Source organism: Vanellus vanellus (genome assembly GCF_965231255.1).
Source record: "Vanellus vanellus genome assembly, chromosome: Z".
NCBI lineage: Eukaryota > Metazoa > Chordata > Aves > Charadriiformes > Charadriidae > Vanellus > Vanellus vanellus.
In genome coordinates, this window is record NC_138908.1 from 53419392 (window position 1) to 53441484 (window position 22093).

Consider the following 22093-nt stretch of genomic DNA (forward strand, 5'->3'; position numbering starts at 1 on the left):
ACTGTACCTTGTAAAGAAAGAACTGTGAAACTAAGCAGTAGAAAAAGATAATAAGAAGACTTAAAGCATAAACTGGGTTAAAAGAGATTTGATATTTGTTTATGATTTCTTCTTACTCTGCTCATGACCGGTCTCATGAGCAAGAAAGAGAAGCTGCCCTGTTGTGGTGGTAAGCAAGAAAGCAGATCAGGTGTCCAGAAACGGTCAGGTGGATGTTTGAACTTGCCCCAGATCAGTGCTCGATTCCAGCTGAATTCTCCTAACAGGTGGCTTGCTGAGCGGTGTGCCAAGGTGACACTCGTCCAGGGAACAGCCTGGATGACAAGCTGCTCCAGACTGAGGAAGAGGGTCTTTGCTTTGATGAGGAAATTGCCAAAACTCGTGTCTCATTAGTGTTTCCTAAGGTTCTTTGGAAATGAACAACAGTTTAATTAAAGGCTGACGTAAACACGTTTCTGCACACTTTCCCCGCAGCATTTTATCACATTAGAATTGATCAAAATTGTTGCCTTGGGCTGTCTTGAGCAGCTATACATCTGGAGCACCATTTGTGCAAGCTGCTGATGAGCAGGCTACATACGCTATGCTTCACAGCAGCTCTTCTGCCTTCCTGTGTAGACAGATTTACCTTGTTGGGAGATGAGATGATCTTGCTCTTTTTATTTGCATAAGCCCTTTTTTCTTTGAACTGGTGCTTTAAAATGTATAACATGCCACCCGTTTGGGTGCATACATACTGTATCTCCACAGTAACATGAGAATACAGGCAAGAGTGATTTGGAATAGCACAGAGAGGTGTTCTTTTAAAAGAAAAAGCCCGTTTTTCACATTTGAAGAAAATTCTCGGCAGGGCAGGACACAGCATCTGATTAATGTTGAACTTTTGATAACTTTGTCCAAGTGCTTTTGGCATCTTTCTGCTTTTCATCTGTACTTAGCATTTTTTCCAGAAGTCTAAAAATAAATCACACTTGAAACTGTTTTATTTTCATTCTCAAAGTAATAAGGATTGGAATCCCGTTCCTGAAGCTTTGACACAGACTTTAGAGCAAGTGGCCTATTTTTGTGACCCCTGTTTGTCATTCATTATATTATCAGTATATAGCTAAACTCTGTGTAACTACTAGACTATATCTCATGATGTGAAAAAATAAGATGTTTTAAAATGAGAAAAAAGTGTGTTTTCTATTATGTGGAAGCTACTAGTAAAATGTTACGAAGACTCACTGTCACTTTAACTCATTCTGCTTTATTTAAAGGCACTGCTTCTTACGAACAAGATTATAGATAGTGAAAAACTGCTTTGCTTCCCCCCACCTTTTTGTTTTTCTAACTGGTAACTCTCTGAAGAAATGTAACTTGTGTGTTTTCCTGTTAAAGCTCTAAGCCTCCTCTCTCGGTCAAGGAGGAGACGGCTGCAGCCTTTTTTCATAACCTATACAAACAGTTATTGTTCTGTCTCCCCTGTCGGCTGCATCTGTTATTTGGCAGTGGCAGGAGCATGAATGCTCCGTTATGATGGCCAGGCACACACGGGGAGAGCCGCGGGGGCTGCGGGGGGGGGGCTTGGGGGGGGTGGGGGGGGAAGGGGCAATCTGAATTACTTCTCAATGCAAAGTGCATTGTTTTAACAAAGAAGCTGCTGCCTGCACTTCAGCCGTTATTCTTTGCAGTTGCCCATGCTATATATAACGAGACTTCTTCTGAAAGTAGTTCATGGTGGTGTGCTGTGCAGTGTACGTTAAAGTCATTGTTTTGGTGGGTAACAAGCATTTTTATGGCAGTGCTGAATTTTCTGTTCCTGACTACCAGTCATGTTCACCTTGGCGAGGAAACAGTCTTCTGTGTGAGAAGTTCATTGTGTTTGCTTTGTAATTTATGCTGTCTGTTTTCTATGTGCTTACTGCAGCTCTTACTTCTGTAAAGTAGGAGCAGGAATAAATTACACATTTTTAGAGGAAATGCTAGGGTTATCATAGTCACCAATCTCCTTTTTAGTAGATTCTTTTCAAATTAGTGGTGCCGCTGGGGGGTTAATGGAGACTCTGATTATATTGCACTTCGTATAGTATATTTCTTTCGAGCCACTAAATATTTTGGTTTTGAAAAACACAACAACTTTTGCTTGTTTAATGAAGTAACAGTCACCAACCAAATTAAATCTCTCTTGCATTCCAGAAATCAGAGCTGCTGACGCATGCAGACCTTCAGGAGCTAGGCAGCTCTTTCTTTCATGAGTTCTTTTGTTGAATATGAGCTTTACATAAGGAAAAGATTTTCCACTTTCAGCCCATAGTTTGTTTTTTCTTTAGGGAGACTTAAGTGCAGTACTTTTAATTTGAAATAAAATTAAACTGTTTGTACATTCTCTCTTTTGTGACAGCCTATATGTGGTAGAGTCAAAAAGATACTTGATAAGTTCTGTGAGAACTACTGATCACCACAGCATTGTAGTGGGAGGCTGTGTCTACAAGCTATTGGGCACACTTATCTTTTTTTCTCAGACTGTTACATTGCGGTGTTTCTGTAAAGACAGAGATTGTGCATCCACAGAGCCACAATACAAAGACAATAGCTGGTTAATTTTGTCCTGGGCTTTTATAAAACGCTACATATGTTGTGGAGGTGTGAGAATTTTCTTGCTCTGATGGAACTGGGGCCTTATGTGAAAAATCTAGGGCCGTCATTTGAGCAGAAAATAAAACATAATGAAATATTTGAAAATTGTTCTAGAATTAATGTGCCTTCTCATCATGGTTTTCCTATGCAAAATTCAATTTAAAAAAATTCAGTCTTGCAATTTCAAAAATTATTTCTTAGCTTAGCAGAATGTATTCAACAAAACTGTAACTGTTTGGCAACTGTGTCTTTGCTACCTGTTGTTAGATTCAAGGAAACAAAATATTCCTCCATTTTCTTCCCCAACAACAATTTATTTACCAAATTTTTCTAAGACAGCTAGAAGTTCCTCTGTCAGCACTCAGTGTTTTTGGTAGCAACATAAAATTGCAACAGACCAGTATAATAAAAAGCATACAGTAACCTTTGTCATATCTGTTAAAACTGAGCCAGTGCTGAATTGCTGTATTGTAGAGCAATTCCTTGCTCTTGACGAATGTTTTGCTGAATAAGATCCTTTCTCAGCAGCCTTCTTGAAGAGGTGAACCTTGCAGGGTATCTGGGAAATCAGCAGACTTAGTAGTCAGGACCAAAGGGGAGGAGGGGAGTTGACAGAGGATGGTGGAGGGGCACTGGAAGAGTCTGTTCTGGGTCTGGTGCCAGAGCCTCTGCAGGGCTTGACAGCAGGATGGGGCAGAGTGGACAAGTGGTCTTTCAGATTGATGGGTCCTGCTCTAAGTATGTCTGTCAGGGTGATAACCCACTCTCAGACTCCAGCCAGTTCAGAAAGCACTGGTCCAATTTTCCCTCAGTAAGGTGCTCACATTCTGCAGGCCTGTCTTTGTCTTCCAAGATGATTGTACATCCCCCAGAATAGCACAATACCATGTGCCAATATTAAAAGTGCCAAAATCACTTTAAGGCTAACACGGTCTATGTAGGAAAGTCAGCTGCAAAGTGGCCCCAGTCCAGTAAAGTACTTAAGAAATGACCTTTGCTTTAAACATGGGTTAATTCCATTGATTTGAAATGGAACCCACTTACAGTATTGATACATGTCCTATAAAAATATTATAATTAACTTTGAAACAATTTGGTGCAAAGTCCAACAAATGTTGGTTAATCAATTTAATTTTTCAGAAAGAATCCAGGATTTCTGCTTTATGCAATATCAGTAGCCCCGCATGGTAGAAATCATACATTTGTCCCCACTAGTTTCTTATCTTCACACAGTGAGCTCTAAAGAGACATTTTTGTTGATAGGGAGACTGGAAGGAAGAGGTGGGAAGGCCCTACTCGAGACATGGAAAATATGAGATAGAGAACTTAAAGTATCCTTTATTCATAGGGAGGTTACATTGTTTCTCTATGGTTTTGGGAAGCGTAAGGGATGGGTTTTGAAATAACAAAATAATAAATACCATAAACCGGCATGTGTAAGACAGTGACCACACCTGAGTGTAGGTGTTCCATTAAAAAATGCAATAAAGATTATGTGGCTGTTGAAGGAGCAGATTATTTGGTGATCTGGGAGCTGAGAAGTGTCTAGAGAGGTCCTGAAGACATGCATTTCTTCACTGTTTGGCTTGTCTGGTATGAAAGGAATGTAGTTTCTGTTTTGCAGGACAAAGACCAGTTAGGGGATTATTATTCATTCTCAAGTTTGAAAGCAATAGTTTAAAATTAGTTTATTGGTCATAGGGGAGTTGGGTCACCAAGCAATATTTATGCAAGAACAGTAAAAATAAATATCTTCAGTCTACAAAATGATGCGTCCTGAGACGGGCTTCTAAGCTAATGTTGCTGTTCCATTGTTTTTCTATTGCAGATATGTCTTCTCCTACAATGAAGAAACCTGAAAAGCCTTTGTTTAGCCCTACTTCTCCCCAGGATTCTTCACCGAGACTGAGCACTTTTCCCCAGCATCACCACCCAGGAATCCCAGGAGTTGCACACAGTGGTGAGGGTTATGGAGGAGGAAGAAATACCTCCCTATTAATTTGGTCTGTTCTCCTTTCCTACAATCAGATTGTGATGCATTTTTGCAGACTTTCTTAGAGACCTAATCCCATTTATAATACTGATAAGAGTAGAAATGGAAGAAGTCGGGGTATCCTTGCAGGAATGCTCATTAAACTCAGTTCAGGTAGTCTGACAGCTGCAAGTTACTGGAAAGGATTTAGGATTAACCAGTGAGTTAAATAAATTGTAAAATGCATGAAGAAGGTTGACAGAGGAAAAAATCCTCCCCATCTTTCCTCCTTCCATCTACGTCCTTTTTTATTATTGTTGCTATGACTATCCTGTGTTTAAATAGGTAGGGTTAAATACACAAGAGAAGTCACTACCACGTTCACTATGTGACACAATGAAATAAGTACCAGTGCTTCTTTTGAATGCCCTGTCTAAGGAGGTAGAGTCCTGATAAATATTTTTCAATATTTGTTTTCTGAAATCCATAATAAATCCGTAGTAAAACTTCACATAAAGTGTGAAGGAGACACTTGAAATGTGACGGTGCGCATGTTATCTTGAGGGTTTATTCGGAATGACAGGGAAATTCCAGCATCACGGTCTGTTTAATTTTAGAGGTGAGAGTGACCCTGATGCTTCAGATAAGAACACGGTCCTCAGAAGTCTCCCCTCAGCAGCTCCAGCTCACCGTGTCTCCTTATAAACTGCAACAAAGGGATTCATTTCTCTCCAAGGTTTCCACTATCAGGAAATACTCAAGCACATCAGAGATGATGGGTGAAATGGTAGGGATAGATTTCTGCTCACTTGTGTTTGTTTTGCACAGCTCCCACATGTCAGATCAGTAACGAATGTTTTATGATTAAACGGAACTGGTGGGGCTGTGATTAAAATAACCCTGTCACAACAGAGGGTTCCATAATTCTTTTTTTGGCCCTATACTTATGTGTAGATCTTTGTATTTGCTTTACTGTATCATTTTTAGATATATGTATTTGAGTGACAATCATAACCTAATTGGTAGATGAGCTGTTTACTTGCTAGAAAACCTGATTTCTATCTGTGTAGCCTGTTCTGTTACGTCAGTGAGCAATGCTTTTGAGATTTGCAAGGTTTTGATTACCAAGTACAGCAATTTTGGAACATTCCTACTGTTGTTTTTTCTTGGGCAAACTCTGACTTGGTCCCAGCTCAAAAATAGCAAGTAATTTAAAAATTAAGTTGAAAAAACCCAAAGATATAAGAGGTGGTCCAGAAGAGCAGTGTTGGTGTGCTTGTGCTGATACACTATAGAACTGTGAGCAGTTTATAAAATACCTTGCTTATACAGACATGATTTTGTACCCTCCCACTAATGAAGATGAAAACACCGTTGTCCTTTCTCTATTTCCATTGAACTCAGTACCTCCTTTTTAATACATCACCAAGTAGGTGCTCTATAGATGTGTAGCAAAGGTGGAAAGCGGGTTCTTGTGCAGTGTGATCAAAGAACGCTCTTCACTTCCAGGAGGACAACTGGGCAGCAGCAGGATACGCTGCACATTCCTTTCACTGTGAAAACACTGCCGGTTGTCTAGATGTTACGTATAGCCTATAGATGGATAAATGTGTGTTTGTAGGGCTTGGAAGAAAGAGAATGCAAAGAAAAATATGTAGAGGGTAGATACTTTTCTGTTCGTAAGAGATATTTTTATTGGATGGATTGGTTTCCCAGGCCCTGAAGTTGAATGTTCATTAGCATTTTCACAAAGGTCAGCTAATATTCATGGTGTTATTGATGAGTAATTACTGTGTTACCACGTGTGGCAGGTAGAGTGCAATGCAGTGAGGAAGGGCATGCAGTGATAGGACGACGGGTAATGGCTTCAAACTGGAAGAGGGAAGATTTAGAATAGGTATTAGGAAGAAATTTTTCACTCTGAGGGTGGTGAGGCACTGGAACAGGTTGCCCAGGGACGTTGTGGAGGCCCCATCCCTGGAGGTGTTCAAGGCCAGGCTGCTTTGAGCAACCTGGTCTAGTGGGAGGTGTCCTTGCCCGTGGCAGGGGGGTTGGAACTAGATGACCTTTAAGGTTCCTTCCAACCTCAAACATTCTATGATTTTATGATACCATGACTTGGTGACTTTGCTCTCTTCTGTTGGAGCACTGTGGATAAAAGTGTAAGTTTTATTTATTGAGTAAAATATTTGTTTTGTGTATTTGGGCTCCAGATGGGAAAACTGTATAGTTGAAATATCTTTTATGCTGGAGAATGATTACTGTTTAATGAAAAAAAAAGAAAAAGTATGATGGCATAGCCCACAACCCCAAAATGAGATACAGTATTTGTGGATTTGAAACAGTAGCACTTTCTGTTGCCTGGGATGATGTGAGGAGAGGACATGGAAGTTTTTCTGTAAAGATGCCATGAAGCAGGAGTGGAGTGTACTGATTTATAACTGACTTTTTATTTTTCTTGCTGTAACACAGAAGTGAAGAATTTTAGAAGAAACAAGATGCGAAGTAATTTTAATTTTATTTTATCTTCTCCAGTCATCTCAACTAGAACTCCACCTCCACCTTCACCATTGCCATTTCCAGCACAAGCTATTCTCCCTCCTGCCCCGTCTAGCTACTTCTCTCATCCAACGATCAGATATCCTCCCCACCTGAATCCTCAGGATACTCTGAAGAATTACGTACCTTCTTACGACCCGTCCAGCCCGCAGACTAGCCAGGTACTGTAAAACAATGCGAACCCTCCAAAAGAAATCCTAGGAGGAATGTGTGTCTTCCAGTGCATCGAGACCGGTATTTCACTAGTTCTGGTCTCAGAGCAAGCTGGGAGCTGGCATATAAGTGTATAAGCATATAAGCATACAAGTGAGCCAGCAACTTTTCCTGTTCAGCATGGTTGAATAAAGGGTGCATATCCATTCACTGTTCCTCTGTCAAGCGTAAGAAAAATACTTGTCCCGAACGACCCGGCAGCACTAACAGGGCAGGTCCTGGTCCCGCAGACCTCCTGCAGGCCGGGCACCTCTGTGGCCATGCAGGGCCGCCAGAGATGAAGCTCCTGCTGCAGGATGGAGCAAGAGGTGCGCTGATACGTACAGGTGCACACAGGCGCACGCATGGATATACAGGTATATTTGTAGAGCAACAATGAAAATAAACTCTGGCAAGGTAATGCTTGCCTTGTTTCATAGGCAGCTGACGCTTCTTTGCACAGACATGAGGACGTTGCTGTAGTGAGCGTAGCACAGACCCACAAAATCCTTTTTTCTTCCTTTTGTAGTGAACATGCAGTAACAGATGAGTTCCTGGCTGCTACACCGATTCAGACTTGTGTCTGATACGTGAAATTAACATGGTTTTCATTAGTGAAGTAATTTGTGAAGGGCTGTGTGCAAAACTGCTTTCCATGATAGCATCAGCAGATAGCGTCAGCATGTGATCTGCGCTATGGGATAAACTGCAGTTGAGACTTGGTCTGTCAATACTTGGAATATTTCCAGTGTCAGTGTAACGTAATCTTTACCGCTCAGGCTGTTATTTATTATTGATGCCTTGTCTGAAAGGCTCCTGTGGAGCCCTGTAGCTTGTGTTTTAGCATGTTTTTTGCAAGAACCTTGGGAACGTAAGCTGAAGAGACAACGGTCAGGTTTTCCTGCTCCTAAGAGTTAGGTTCCTTTGGAAAGACTGTCTTATCAGGGATGAAGGGGTTGCTGTGACAGCATTTTGTTTTGGGCTTCATTTTGTTTTGTTTTTCACCAATAACAACAGGTGTTTCAGCCTTCGTTTCAGCAACAGCAATAGAATTTGAGACTGAATCAAACTTTCAGTGTTAAATAACAGATACGGCCCTTCTGGGCTGTTCAGAAGGTCACTGTGGTTACCGTCTCCACAGGCTAGTGCTCTGGTCCAGCTGCGTGACTTTCTACGTATTTAAAAAAATAAAAAAGTGGGTCTATAAAATCAAAATTTACTTTGAAGGGATAGATCCTAACTATGTGATTTTTGTTGGTTACAATATTAATGCAAATTAAACCAAAAAGTGAAAATGGAGTACGTCGGCTTTAGAATACAAATTGCTATCTGCACATGGATTAAAAGTCTTTCAGTCCCATATAGCATTTTTGCTGAGACTCAGCTGGGAATGTTGCATGCAGGACCTGATTTTAATTTGTGCAAAATTTCCATGAATAACAAAGTCTAATTAAGACATCCATTAAAAGTCCTTAACGTTAATTCAGTGTGGAAAATCTTAGAGTTCTGTTGGATTTTTTTTTTAAACTGATGTCTTAATTAGGCACTATTAAGGGAAAAATTATGCAAATTAAAATCAGGCCCTTACTGTTATGCATTTCTTTAATTATTCAGTGCTTGTTTTACTTACATTTTGATTTTTTATATATATTAAAAGAGCAGATTAGGTGATAATCTCTCTGGATTGTTCAGGGTTCTGCTTTGGATCATCGCTGAAAAAATGCAACATCTAATTGAAGTATCTGACTTTCTTTCAGACAGTTGACAAATGTGCTGTCTTGTGATTTTAACATTGGGGAGTATATTCATTGAGCAGGAGAGGCACTTTCAACTCTTTACACAACAAGAGTCTTACTCTATTCCCTTATTCATAGTTGAAAGATTAATCTTTAGACCTTAAAAGATAAAATTTTACCCTGCTGATTGTTTTCAGAGTAGTAGCAAACTCAAAACACTTCCTATTCTTGTGTTGTGGCACCATAGGGAATAACAGGCCAAACTGGCCTCAATTTACTACTTTCGTCACCTTTCATAACCTTTATATTAGGGTAATGTTTTTCATTTCATTTGATATTTGATTTAGCTCCAGAGAAGAGGGGATGGGGTTAAACAATGCCAAGTGTGGGATTCCAGGCACCTGCATCAGCTATTCTCTGCAATTTATTGTCATTAATCACTATTATTAGTGGAATCTCTTTTAAATTTAATTCTTTAGCGTTCACCTCTGAGATACGCTGTACCTTAGAGGAGTTGCATGCCCAGTCAAAGTATCTCTAAATAGAACAGTTAAAGGATGGCTGTACAAAAAGTAAAATAGCAAGAATAATTTTTTTTTTGCTTAGGAAAAGAAGCAGCCGTCTGTGAAGTTTCAGTGACAAAAGGGAATTGTTCTGATACAATGGCATGCTTTGAGCCAAACCAGTTTTTCTTTTCTAAATAAAACATGAATTTTTATTCAAGCAAATTTAATTATTATAAAATGCAAAACTGCATCTGTAGGAATACCACATCAAATTTAATTATACTTTCCCACCTCAAAACATACTCATTTGGATTTCAAAAGGAGAACTATGATGATAGTTTTAATTTCAGCTTTAGAAATAGAAAGGATGGATACCCTGACAGCATTTACCTAAAATGAACTGTTCCTCCCCAACATCTTTCAGTAATACGCTAATTTAGATTTTTACGACAAGCAACTGAGATGCCTTGTACTCCCCACAGCAATTTTGAGATTAATTACATTACTGCTGCACTGATTATAGTGAGACAGTCATGCTATTCAGTGGAATACTTTAAGTAAAATTAGTTTAAAGATATAGAGATCCCATAGGTTTCCACGGTGGGAAGCAGTGGGCAATTTTCTTGACATAATGTTAAATACTCCAAATTATGTGTGATGAACAGTCAGGAAGTTCAAACAGGCCCTTTGGCTGCAGTGAAAAATTATTAAACAATGGATGATCCTAAACAAAAGAGAGACGTGGCTGTTGGCTTCATGCATATCTGCTTTTTATCCCCTGCTCAATCTGGAGAATAAATAAACTAATGTACTGAACATAAATGGACCTTGTGAGATATAGAGCTGGACTTGCCTCCAACTAGTTGTCTGCAAATTCCCGAGGCTTTGAGAACTGCTGTACTTTCCAGTAATTAAGTGATTCTGCTGAGCTCTTTTTATTATACTTATTTCAACACTTTTCTTCTTAGCTAGGCATGCATGTTACTGGATGAGATTGTGTGTGTGAGTAGGTATCTTTATTGTGATGGGGTGCTGGTCTCTCCACAGTTAAACTGATACCTGTTACTCACTGTAAGTTTCAGCAAAAACTAATTGATTGTTACGTGTCTAATCCACCTAGGGTGTTTATCCGTCTATGGTGTATTGAGATTTTCAAAGCTACCACAAACTTTGAACATGTATTTCCTTTTTGAATGATTCCAGATGGGTTAATCTTTTAATCTTGGAAAATATTACCTCCTCTGTGTGTGTGTACACATGTGCGCACACACACACATACACGCAAATCTGCACACACTTGAAATGCATTAATAATTGAGAGTGTATGAATCAATATACAGTATCAAAATCAGACTTCCAATGAACCTGAACAAATCACCAAGCTCAACAACACTTGTGTGGCTGAATTCAAACCCAAAAGCTCAAAACTTAATGCCCTGTTACGTTAAATGGAATAATTTCCTGATTAAGGTGTAGTGATTCACAGAGGGGTCAGCAAGTGTGATGAAGGAAACGATGGTAAAGCAGACAGCTGAGGTGAATCCTGCTGAAGAACACTCTGGCATCAGTGAAAATTTTTTTTTGACTGAACCAAGCAAACAGAAGTAGACAATCTTGCAAGCCCTTTGAGTTTGGATTATGAAGTGCACAGTTTACAGGTAACGTTAAACCAAATTTTGCGATATTTTTGATGAAATATGCAGTTTTCAATGGCATGGTAAAACTGCCTCCAGTTTGGGGGAGCTAAGTATTGGGCCCTTTTCCTCTTACAATAAATGTTTTGCACTTGTTACATACTACAGTCCGAGGCTACCACTGTCCACATACCGACTAAAATTCCTGGGGTGCTGTAATGTTGCGCTTTGTTGCAAGGTGGTCTAGTTTGCAGCTTTATCTTTTTAATGGTTTTATCTTTGTCTGAAGACAGAAATATCTGAACTGCTTGAGAAGAGCTGCTTCTGGAAGCTGGTGAGGCCATTTACTTTCCTCTCATAATTGACTGGGGTATTCGATTTTTTGTTCAATGAAAGATAGGCGCACTCTTCAGGAATGCCAGGCAGATGCTTTGTCATACTTCAATATAATAGCTGCAGTCATTTAGCAATGAGGAGGGAATCTTGTGGGGCTGCGTTTGGGCTGGTCAAACAGTTTCTTGTTGGTTCCTGGGAGAATACTAGCAGAATAAGCTGACACAAGCAGTATGTGTGCATATTGTTTCTTTGGTATAGCTAGCACCTTTATTTGTTGACATATAGTAGTTTTCAGCTTGTTGGGCCAGTCTTTCCTTGTAATTTTTAAGAAACTATTGAAGATTAAATATGGCAATGTGCTGTTTTTAATTGTAATTGGGAGGCAGAGAGAGAGAGAGTATTAGCTTAACTGTGTCTACTGACAAAGCCTTTAAAGATTTAATTGCAGTTGTAAATGATTACTTTGTATTTAGTTTGCTGATTTTTAGTTTATTAAATGCACAGTTATAAGTCTCCAGGGTGCATGAAATACCATTTAACCCAAAGATATCTTTTGAACATTTATCTACAAAGAAATTTCCTTTCCTATGCTTGTGTAACATGGGCTTACTCTGTTGTAAAGGCAAAAGTACAAGGCAAGCTGGGTATTTCTTCGTGCTTTACGTGTAGGCAAATAATTCAGATTTTTGAGCTCACAGATAAAATTGTGATTCAGGATGGAGGACTCTTCACCTAGGATGTCTTATGATATCTGTGTCTGAACATGGGTTGCTGAAGCTCTGCAGTTGCTCTCAGTTTCAGCAGCGTGACATCAAGAGGAAAATGGTTTCTCGAATGGATGGGACTCAGAGCTGTATAGATCAAAGTCAACACCTTGGTTTTTCTCAGAAAGTAGTACAGAAGTGATGTTGTCAGCCAAGTACTGGCAACAACATGTTTTTTCTAAAGCTAATTCCTCAAGCAGACAGGTAGCTGCGTGTCACAACACTTGAAGCTTTTGTGTGGCATCTCCCAGTGAGGTCTGTGTAAGATGTGCTGTAGCAATGAGTTACTCAGGTTGCAAGGGTATGGAAACTAGTGAGATTCATCCTTATGAAAAGTGGTAAGAGGCACTATCAAAAGGCAAAGTACATTTCCGTTTCTACCATAGTATCCAATAGCAGAAAGGAAATTCGTATAGCCTTGCTTTTTGTTAAACAAATGCTTTATGGAACCCACCAGGTTCAACCTGAGGTGGAACTGCCCTACATTACTTTCTTCAGTCTCACTGGCAGTGCTCTAATAATACCATTCCCTCATGTTTAGTGGAGTCTGAAAGACACTGTGTTATATTACTTAGGTAATAACTTGAGGATATGTCTTCTGCACACTTGGTGAAGCTGCCTCCTGTACCATTGAGCTGTCTCAGTGGGAGACTAACATAGCCATTGGGTGTTTACAGGTGACGTAGCATTAGGTTGCCTGAGGCAAAAGCTCTAAGCTCTACTGAGGTAAAAGGCTGGGTTTGCATTGTATACCCCACCCCACCCCCCAAAAAAAAAAAAAAAAAAAGATGGGGGGAGTTAGAAAAATGGAAGATACTTCTTCCAGTTTATTTTACTTGTAGATTTTCTGGAACATCCATCACCCTTTGTGGCTATCACAGAGCACAATGGCATGGACAGAACTTACCAGCTGTGATCTCCAAGTTTTAGTTGTGGCTAGTAGGCAACTGTTAAAACAAGATATTTAATACATGAGCAGGGGAACAAAATGTGCAGAACTGGATCTTCTACAGCTTCATCAACAAAATTAGTTCAATCAATGATCTCAAAACTACACTGCCATAGGGTTTTGTAGTGGTATTCTTCACCATAGTACCTGAACTTTGCTATTACAAGGGACTGGAACTGTTGAGAAGAAATGGGTCACAGAGTATTCCCAAACCCACTGAATCCAGTTTGACTAAACTGCACTCATTTGTTGATCACCTAGCTACTATAGGGTAACTATCTTGGGAAACACAGGGTTTCTGTTGAAAAGCCTGTGTTTTGAGATGCAAATATATTGTTCCCCAAGCATAGTGGTTAGCTGGAATAACATAATTTTTGTTAAGCCCTGGAACCTCCTTCTGCAGTACCTAACACAGTATCATGTGTAGCTGTACCTAGGACATGCACAGGATTAAGATGATTTCTGGCCTTTGTTGATTATTTATCTGGAGATGCTTTGTATTTAAGATTCCAAGCAAAATGGAAATTATTTCATTTGGAATTATAATTACAATTACAATTATTTTGTAAAAAAGCACCCTGCAAATTTAAACATAAAATTTATTTTATCATTTAAGCAACTTAATAGTTTATGTGAATTTTTTTATATGTATATAAAATTTCTGTTATGTTTGGATATCTCGTGTGTAGATGTTAGTGTTGCCATTTCACTATGGAATCAGAAAGATTTTTTTAACGCTGGAATTAGTGAGCTCGATGACAAAACAATGTCCTAAAATGTAACTGAAGACCTAAGGTGTAAATGTGCTGATACTTGGACAAATTCGTGAACAGAAGTCTGAGAGGAGGCTGATTAATTACCGATTATAAATATGTTAGTAAAATCCTAGCAGGGAAAACAGGTATAGTGAATCCTGATTTTAAGAAAGTCCATATTCATATCTGTTACAAGTTTCTGTTCAGACTTCAGACCTAGGGACTAACTGAAAGTATGTGTAGCGCACACAATCAGATATTAACAGTCTGACAATCTGAGTTAGGTGATGTTACAGCTATGACAGTGAATACAACTGAACTGTGGCTTTGGGCACATGAATGGCTTAATCTGTGAAAATTCAAGATGGTGTGAATTAACAAGGTGGAAAATGTCACGCAGATCTGAAAATCAAATTAGCCTCCAATCCAACAACAGAAAAATGTATACCTGCATAAATTAGGGCTAAATTTGCCAGGCCTTTGTTGCGTTTGCTTCTTTCCCTCTCCCATTTTCAAATGCGCAGCTTGTTTATCTAACACAGCTGCCTCCATGCAATTTGCTTGAGGCTTATGCCTCAGGCATCATCTCTCTGCTTGTGAATCCATCACGCAGACATATTGATGCCCTAGGTGATGGTAACAGTTGATTTTTCACCTGTAATGCTTTTGTCTGTAAGAATCTCTTCAGGGAAAACTGGAATTAGAACCTAGAACTTGTTTTAAATAAGGACAAAATGAATTTGTATTAGATGATGTGCTATAAATACTGACACTTGTAGTTCAAGTGGATACAGTCCAATAGATACATAGTTTCCACGCTAAAATATCTTTTGACATAACTGCAAAAGTTAAAAGGAGAACAGATCACAAAAGCTCTTTCTAGCAGCCAGTTTTCAATAAGATCATGAATCGACAACTTCAGAGGGCTATTTCTGACCATAGGGTTTCCCTCTTTGCACTGAAAACTTAAAGCAGAACAGAGGACTTGACACATCTGAGAGGCAGTGTTCTTGAGCTTGTACTGCTATCAACTACCGCGGTCCAGAATCTAGACCTTTATTTAAAAAGCTTTTAGTTTTGTGTTTGCAAAGGTAACCATAGAAGTGCTGACTGCATATAAACCAATGCGTCCATGTCAGCGTCAGTCTGAAGACAGACCTAAGCAATAACTCTGAGCCAATTACATGATCTGTTTGTTTAGGACAGCTTTATGATGTTAAGCTGCAAACTATTTATGATAACTTAAGTATTAGTTTTGTTTAGTGCTTCATTGTTGTTCACTGCATGCGGGACAAGTATGGACGTTTCAGGAAGGTTTCTTATGAGTGACATTCATGTAAGAGAATTTGGGAGGGTATGAGATTGCTTTTCATAAATTCTCTTTTCAAAAGTTGCAGACCTAGGAAGAACAATGAAGTTTTAAGGAAATTTCATATGTACCATTTCCCATGACAAGCTGTATCAGAGGCAGGATCTTAGTTCACATCTGAAAGGCAGTTGGGATTGCTGAAGAAGAATCATATGTGTAAAAATCCCAGTAGGGATGTGCTTCCCTACAATGGAATTTAGTTAAAAATTTAAATACAGGAAACTTTCAGCATGAGGGGGGAAGTTAGGTTCTTAGACATGGTACACTAAGCTCTGTCATATCTGTACTTATCCCTTCTTGTGTTATCTTGTTTGTTGAGCAGTAACACCTGAACATTTATTGCAATTTACAGTATTTGACATTACTGCAAAATTTTTACAACAAACATTGTGTTACAAATATTGAAACAGATGTAAAGTACTTGAAAAAGGAAAATAATAGATGTCAGAGGTTAGAAAAATAAAACCAGGATAAATCATAAAGTGCAGTCAGAAGATACTTGGGGAAATGCAACGAAATGCAATAAAATTGTTAAGAGGTGGGTCACCAGGTTATAATTGCGTTTGAAATCTAATGTGCAGTCAGAGTTTGAAACGTTGGAACCATAAGAAATAAACTTACCAAAGTAGTGAGTTTTCCCTTTCTTTACTTCCAAGGTTTCTTTTTTGCTGTCTAGCGGTTGCAGACCTCAGTTTCATTGTATTGTATCTGCACCCAGTTTTGCATGTGGGACAGGTACGGAACAATAGCTGCCATTTAAGAAGACAAAAAAAAAGAAAAGAAATAGAAGTATAAACACTTGGGGGTGTGTGTGTCACAAACCACATCCACAAAATCACTAACAGATTCACCCTGGATTTCAACAAGTACAGGGTTTCACCCTCATTTTGGATGAAATGGGGTGATGCACTGCACTGCTGTTATGTATCGCACAGGGAAAAACACGGTTTATGTGGGAATGGGTTATAAGTATATTCTTTGTCTTATAACTCAGCAAGGAAAGGGTTTGCTCATTTGGACCATACGCACAAGGGCTAAGCTGGAGTCCATGTAAGCCATTGCATTCCTGTTGATCGGGATCACTAGGGAACAGTAGAACGTGATACATTGCTGTAAATCATCCTGGTCTCCAGCTGTGTCCTTCTAATTCATTCGAGTCTGGCTTTGGAGACAGAGCTGCATTTGGAAGGTGATGACACTGGCTGTTTTAATCTATGAACTCCCTGGAATCTTCCTTCTTAGCTTTTAATAAAAGTTGGTTGTTTTGGTCAGGGATTCTCAGTTGTTTTTGTGATTTGTTAGCACAGCACATGAGCTAAGGTTTCTGAGGTAGCCCTGTGGTCACAAGTCAGTGACTCCACCCAGGAGCTACCAGACGTAACTGAGAGGTGGTAGTCCCTCCATCAGGCTGTGTGGAGATCTGGGCTGCCGTGGCATGAGAGGGGGCTTGCCTCTGCAACGGGCTCCCCGGAAACGTATTGAAAATCCTGTCCAACATAGCAAGCAGGTCTTACTGACAAGTTTTTCGGTGTTTTAGAGAAAAGTTTACCATAAGACCCGCCTAAACTTCTGACAGTTTCCCCTACAAATGCTTCAAACTGTGCCACGGCTCTCTTACCTCCAGCAGAGCCTGTTTTATTGCAGCATCGAGGTGTCTCAGGTTGAACTGTGTACAACTTGCAGTCAGCAATTGAGAATACTTGCCTCTAAGTTGTGGAGTATCTTGGGTCTTTTGTATGGGGAATTTATTTTAGAGACTCTTAAGAGATTTTCTGAATTTATGTTAGTTAAAATTTTCATTTTGTTCTAAAGCAGGTCGAGGCAGATTTCTAGTCGCCAAGATGTCTGGTTGCAGAGGCTGTCAGACCTTTAAAATAGAGCGCACAGAATAAAATTCCCTAAACCACTGCTAAGTTAGATCCCAAAGAAAGTGGACTTATTGAAACATGCTTAATGTATTACTGTTTACTTTAATATAAAGATGTAATTTGTATTCTTGAGGAAAGACCTCTGTGATTACTGAGCGAGTTCCCCACTTATGACCCATCGGTCATGTAAGCATGCAAACCGATGCTCAGTAACCTTTTAGGCCACATTATTCTCTAGAAATTGTCCTGTGTATATTCTGCCACACCTCATTTTCATTTCAAGTACACACAATAAGAGAGATCTATATAACTGTTAAGTTTCACCTAGTGAATAAAACTTAATGTAGAATGCCAGTTATTAGGGAAAATTGTGCTATTTGTGAAAGTATTGTCATTCCTTTGAATCTATACTGCTTTCGTATTGTGAAGCTACTTTGATAGCTGACACTTATACCCATTACTAAACTCCTGGTAGTAACTTAGCTTATGCAACGGAACATGAATGAAAAAGTGGTAAATACCACCCAATTGCTATATTGGCAAGATCTTGGGATTTCATGGCTCTCCTGTTCCCACCCCGGCTCCAACAACCCTTCAAACTTACCGTTATGTTTAAGGGGTGACTTTTTTTCATTTAGAGGGGTAGTTTGTTGGCCACTTCTCATTAGTGTATGTTTTTGCTGTTATTTTTCATTGTAAGGCTTGTGATTTTAGAGAGGGAAGTAGTCTGCTAATTGCTCAGTGTTCTTATGAATGCAAGATTGGTCTCCATTTGCACTTATATTTTCTAGCATTTTCTTCTAGCTTAGTTTTAGATGTCCTAAAGAACAAGACTCTCCCCTGGGGGCATTTGCAAAGTCTAGTAGATCATACTGCCAGGAATTTTCTCCTGCTATTAATTTTAAATTTCCTCCTTCTCGATTTCATTCCATTACCCCAAGTTTATACTTCCTGTACTTTCCAAATAATTCCTTCCTCTTCTGTGTGTTTATACTGTGCACGTACTTGCAGTAATTGTCTCAGCCCAGTTATTATTTCATTACCAGAGTCATGATTACCTCTTTTAACCTTCCCTTGTATCAGTTGAATCAGGGCCTTTATCAGTCCATTACTTTACTCTGAGTTATCTCAGATTTAACAAGATTCTTCTGATAATGAGATCTCAGTATTTTTTACTTGTATGGCTGTGTTTTAAAATACCTATGATTCACAGAACACACAATCAGTTTAAGACAAAAGTTATCAGCCACTGTTGAAAAAAATACTACTTGCTAATTTTTACTGCGGGTTATTTGCTGTTGGAGTATTTACAGTCACACAAAATGTCTAAGGTGTGTTTATCCATTGGATAAACATTTCCTGGTGAACATTGCCAAAGTCAGATGTGCCTATATACAGAAAATAGCATATTACCTTGATGACCTGTACCATAAGGTCATATGCAGACTGCCTCTTGTATCTGTGGAAGAAGTTTATTTCGTTTATTATGCCCTTGAGTTGCAAAGTTGCCATTATTGAACACTTCTGTGTGTTTGGTAGTCAGCTTTTGGCCAGATGTTATGACGTATGCATTATGGTGCATCATATCCTAACCCTCTCCCCAACTCCCAAACGTGGATTATTAGTTAGCCTTCCAGTATGTGTAATCTCTGTGGACAACTGTGGTCAAGTCTTGGTTATGCTCCAAGCCAGAGTGGTATGGCATGTGAAAACAGAGGTTTTGCATCATTCATTTGCTCTTAATACTTTGTACATTAGGGTCAATGCCTGGTCAGTTTAATCCTGCTATTCTGAGATTTACTGTGGTTCACAGCCACTGCGTGAACAGCAAATACGTTTTGAAACAGTCTGATGCATGTTGCATCCAGAAAGAAAAAAATGCTTACCAAAAGGTACTGCTACTTAAGCATGTACTACTTATCTCAGGAGGGATCTGCCTGCTGAAAATACCACATTGATATTCATAGCTTTGTTAGAACGGCGCATTCCAGCACAAAGCTACTACAGTGATGGGCATTCTGGAGAACCCTAAGATAGGTGGGTAGGTTCCTTAAACACAATGTGTATGTTTCACAAGGCATTCTTTTGGTTTTGTTTTGTAGCCTAACAGCAGTGGTCAAGTAGTAGGGAAAGTGCCTGGCCATTTTACTCCAGTTTTGGCACCCTCTCCCCATCACAGTGCGGTGCGACCTGTGACCCTGACCATGACAGATACTAAACCCATCACTACATCCACTGAAGGTGAGGCATCTTCACCTACAGCAACCAGTAAGTATTTCTTTAGGAAACAAAAAATGTCCATCGAAGATCCAATATGATTTCAAATTGAGGCCAGAAAAAGGCGCCTTTTCCTACTATTTGACCAAGCGGATGCTCATCATTTTAGATGGAGAGCAAATGTGATCTGACTGCAAAGCTTTTCCCCCCCAAATTTCAACCAATGCATCATGTTACAAGAAGCAAAGTTTGTGACATGACAACCAAAATGAAAGGGAAAAGCCTGCATATTTGACCACTATTCAAGAAAAAGAGAACGTGGTTGTTCATCTAAGGTGGACATTGTAAAGACATTGAGAAGCACACTCAGACAGCAAGGTTTTACAATGACCCACAGGTGGAATTCCAGACAGAAATTGGATAATTTGCTCCTCAATGAGCTTTCCTACAGAAATCAAGCCTTGTTACAACACATACTGAATCCGAGCTATGACAATTGCATGTTGACATAGGTTGTGTCGTTTTTAGCAAAAACAACTGATATGACAAAAGAAAAATTTAATTCCTTGTCACTGCTGCAATGGATGGTAGATCCACTGTTCTTTTTTTTTTTTAAAAAAAACCCCAACAACAAACAAACAAAAACCAAACCCTAACTTTGATGTTTTAAGGTCTTTATTACTATAGGACCATATTATTTATCCTATTATCTTCAATGGAATTGCAGTTTTGGAAATAAGAGCAAAGGTGTTACTATTGTATAGGGTAATGTCATCTCTTCCAAATACTCATCTTATGCTCAATGATGCAGAATGTTGCTTTTTAACTACTTTCTGCATTTCTTTTGTCTTTGAACTTTTATTTGGACTTGAGATGGCCAGTGTTACCAGTATTTATCAGAGTAGTGAAGATCTTTAGGAGACGCTGCCAGACATATCCTTTGGAAGAAAACTTACCAGTCTTTAAAAATATGAATATCTTCAGGGTTCATTGCGTTAAAATTACTTGCTTTAGACCTGTTTAGTATTTGGACTGGGAATCCAGTCCATAACTTTTAGTCTTGTTAACAGAGAGATCATAAACTGTATGTTTCTTAGGTGTTACACTACTTTAAACCTTTTTATTAGAATACGAAGCAGAGATGAGACTCAACTGCATAAGAGTGGCTGAGATGTAAAGGAGGAAAACTGGTTATGCCTTCATTATAAAAGGATAGTAATAACTTTTGGAACAACTATTGTTTAAGTATAAAAAAAAATATTAGATAGATTTATGGAAGGGTTTTAGCTGTTCTTTTAGTACAGTAGAAGTTTTGTTAAAAGGTGGTAGAGTATATCTGTACCCTCCCAGGTGCTTTGTGGTACAGTTCTTGCACCTTTTAAGAAGAGTTAGCTTTACCAGCAAACAAGAAGCTGTTGCACTAAACTTTTGGTCCAGAATAGAAAACTGAGAGAACTGAGTTCACGTATGGTTTCAAGTATTCACAGTTTCATTCTTCTTCCTGTTTGACATGATCGTGCCTGGCCTACATAGGTGTCTCAGATGAGGTCAGGCTTTCTAATACAAATGGCAAAAAGAACAAATAAAATGACAGAACTACGCTGGGATGTTTTTTTGGTAATCTGACCGTACTATTCATCATTATAGGAAAGCAAACCTAATCTGTTCAATGTCCTACTGCTAAGGGAAAAACATGGACTATATTTTCAGATGAAGTCGGCACCCAGTTTCTCATGCAGTTCATCGGAACTTGGGTATCTGATTCCTCATGAACCTTGGAACATTTCAGCTTAGATATTTGAAATAAGGCCTCCTCGTGCTTCCACAGCACTGTGCAAGTAACTTCTTGCCTAAAGATCCAATGTCTGTCACTACATCATGTAAATAATAACAAAAGCCCCCCATGTACAAATTTTATTTGAATGTGTGAGTTCTGCATATGAGATAGCGTATAAATGCTACATGTTCAGAGTGTTACGGTTTTCAGAGAAGTGCAGTAGTCTTTCTGCTTGGTAAAGCCTTTTGAAACTGGATTGGTAACTGTAAGAGCAAAAAAGTGAAGGAACATAGCTTTTGATGAAGAAAATAGCAAAAAACGAGTGCTCATGTCCTGCTGATATAAAAATAATACATGAATTCATATAAACTGTATTATCAGTCATAATAGACCTGCCACACAGAGTGTTAATACTAATGTAATGGGAAAATCAAGACTAAATATATTTTAAGGCATAGTTTTACTATTTGCAATAAGTGATTGATTGATTGATTCAAAATATATACATATATGTAAAACATATGCTTGGACAACAAGTTATCATTATTATTCAGTCTGATGAGAATAAAACAGCAAATGATTAGCACTGCTTTTCATTCTGAAGTGCAATAGCAGAATTGTTTTGAATGAGAAAGAACAGCAGGCTTTGATAATATTTGGGGAACCCTGTGGCCTCTACCATAATTTCCTTCTAATAACTGATTAATTTTTATGACAGTTTTTCAGTAAAGCCTGTTTACTGTATAAAGCCTTTTTTTTTTTTTTTAATTTAATGGATTTCATTTACTTGTACTGGCTACGTGACTTTAATACTAACAGGCCAATCCAGTAAGTACTCCC

The 22093-nt window shown here is 38.9% G+C and overlaps 1 protein-coding gene across 6 annotated transcripts in view; it reads left to right on the forward strand.

Moving 5' to 3' along the window:
- Positions 1 to 22093, forward strand: part of NFIB (nuclear factor I B) — a 182094-nt gene that overhangs the window by 132625 nt on the left and 27376 nt on the right. For 2 of the 6 annotated variants that reach the window (XM_082497099.1, XM_082497097.1), the window contains exons 7-9: positions 4448 to 4579; positions 7127 to 7311; positions 19362 to 19527. In XM_082497099.1, coding sequence (XP_082353225.1) covers positions 4448 to 4579; positions 7127 to 7311; positions 19362 to 19527 — 483 coding nt within the window. Of the gene's footprint in view, positions 1 to 4447; positions 4580 to 7126; positions 7312 to 19361; positions 19528 to 22093 lie in introns of those variants that run through there. The other 4 variants (XM_082497100.1, XM_082497098.1, XM_082497101.1 and 1 more) reach the window with 3 other exon arrangements.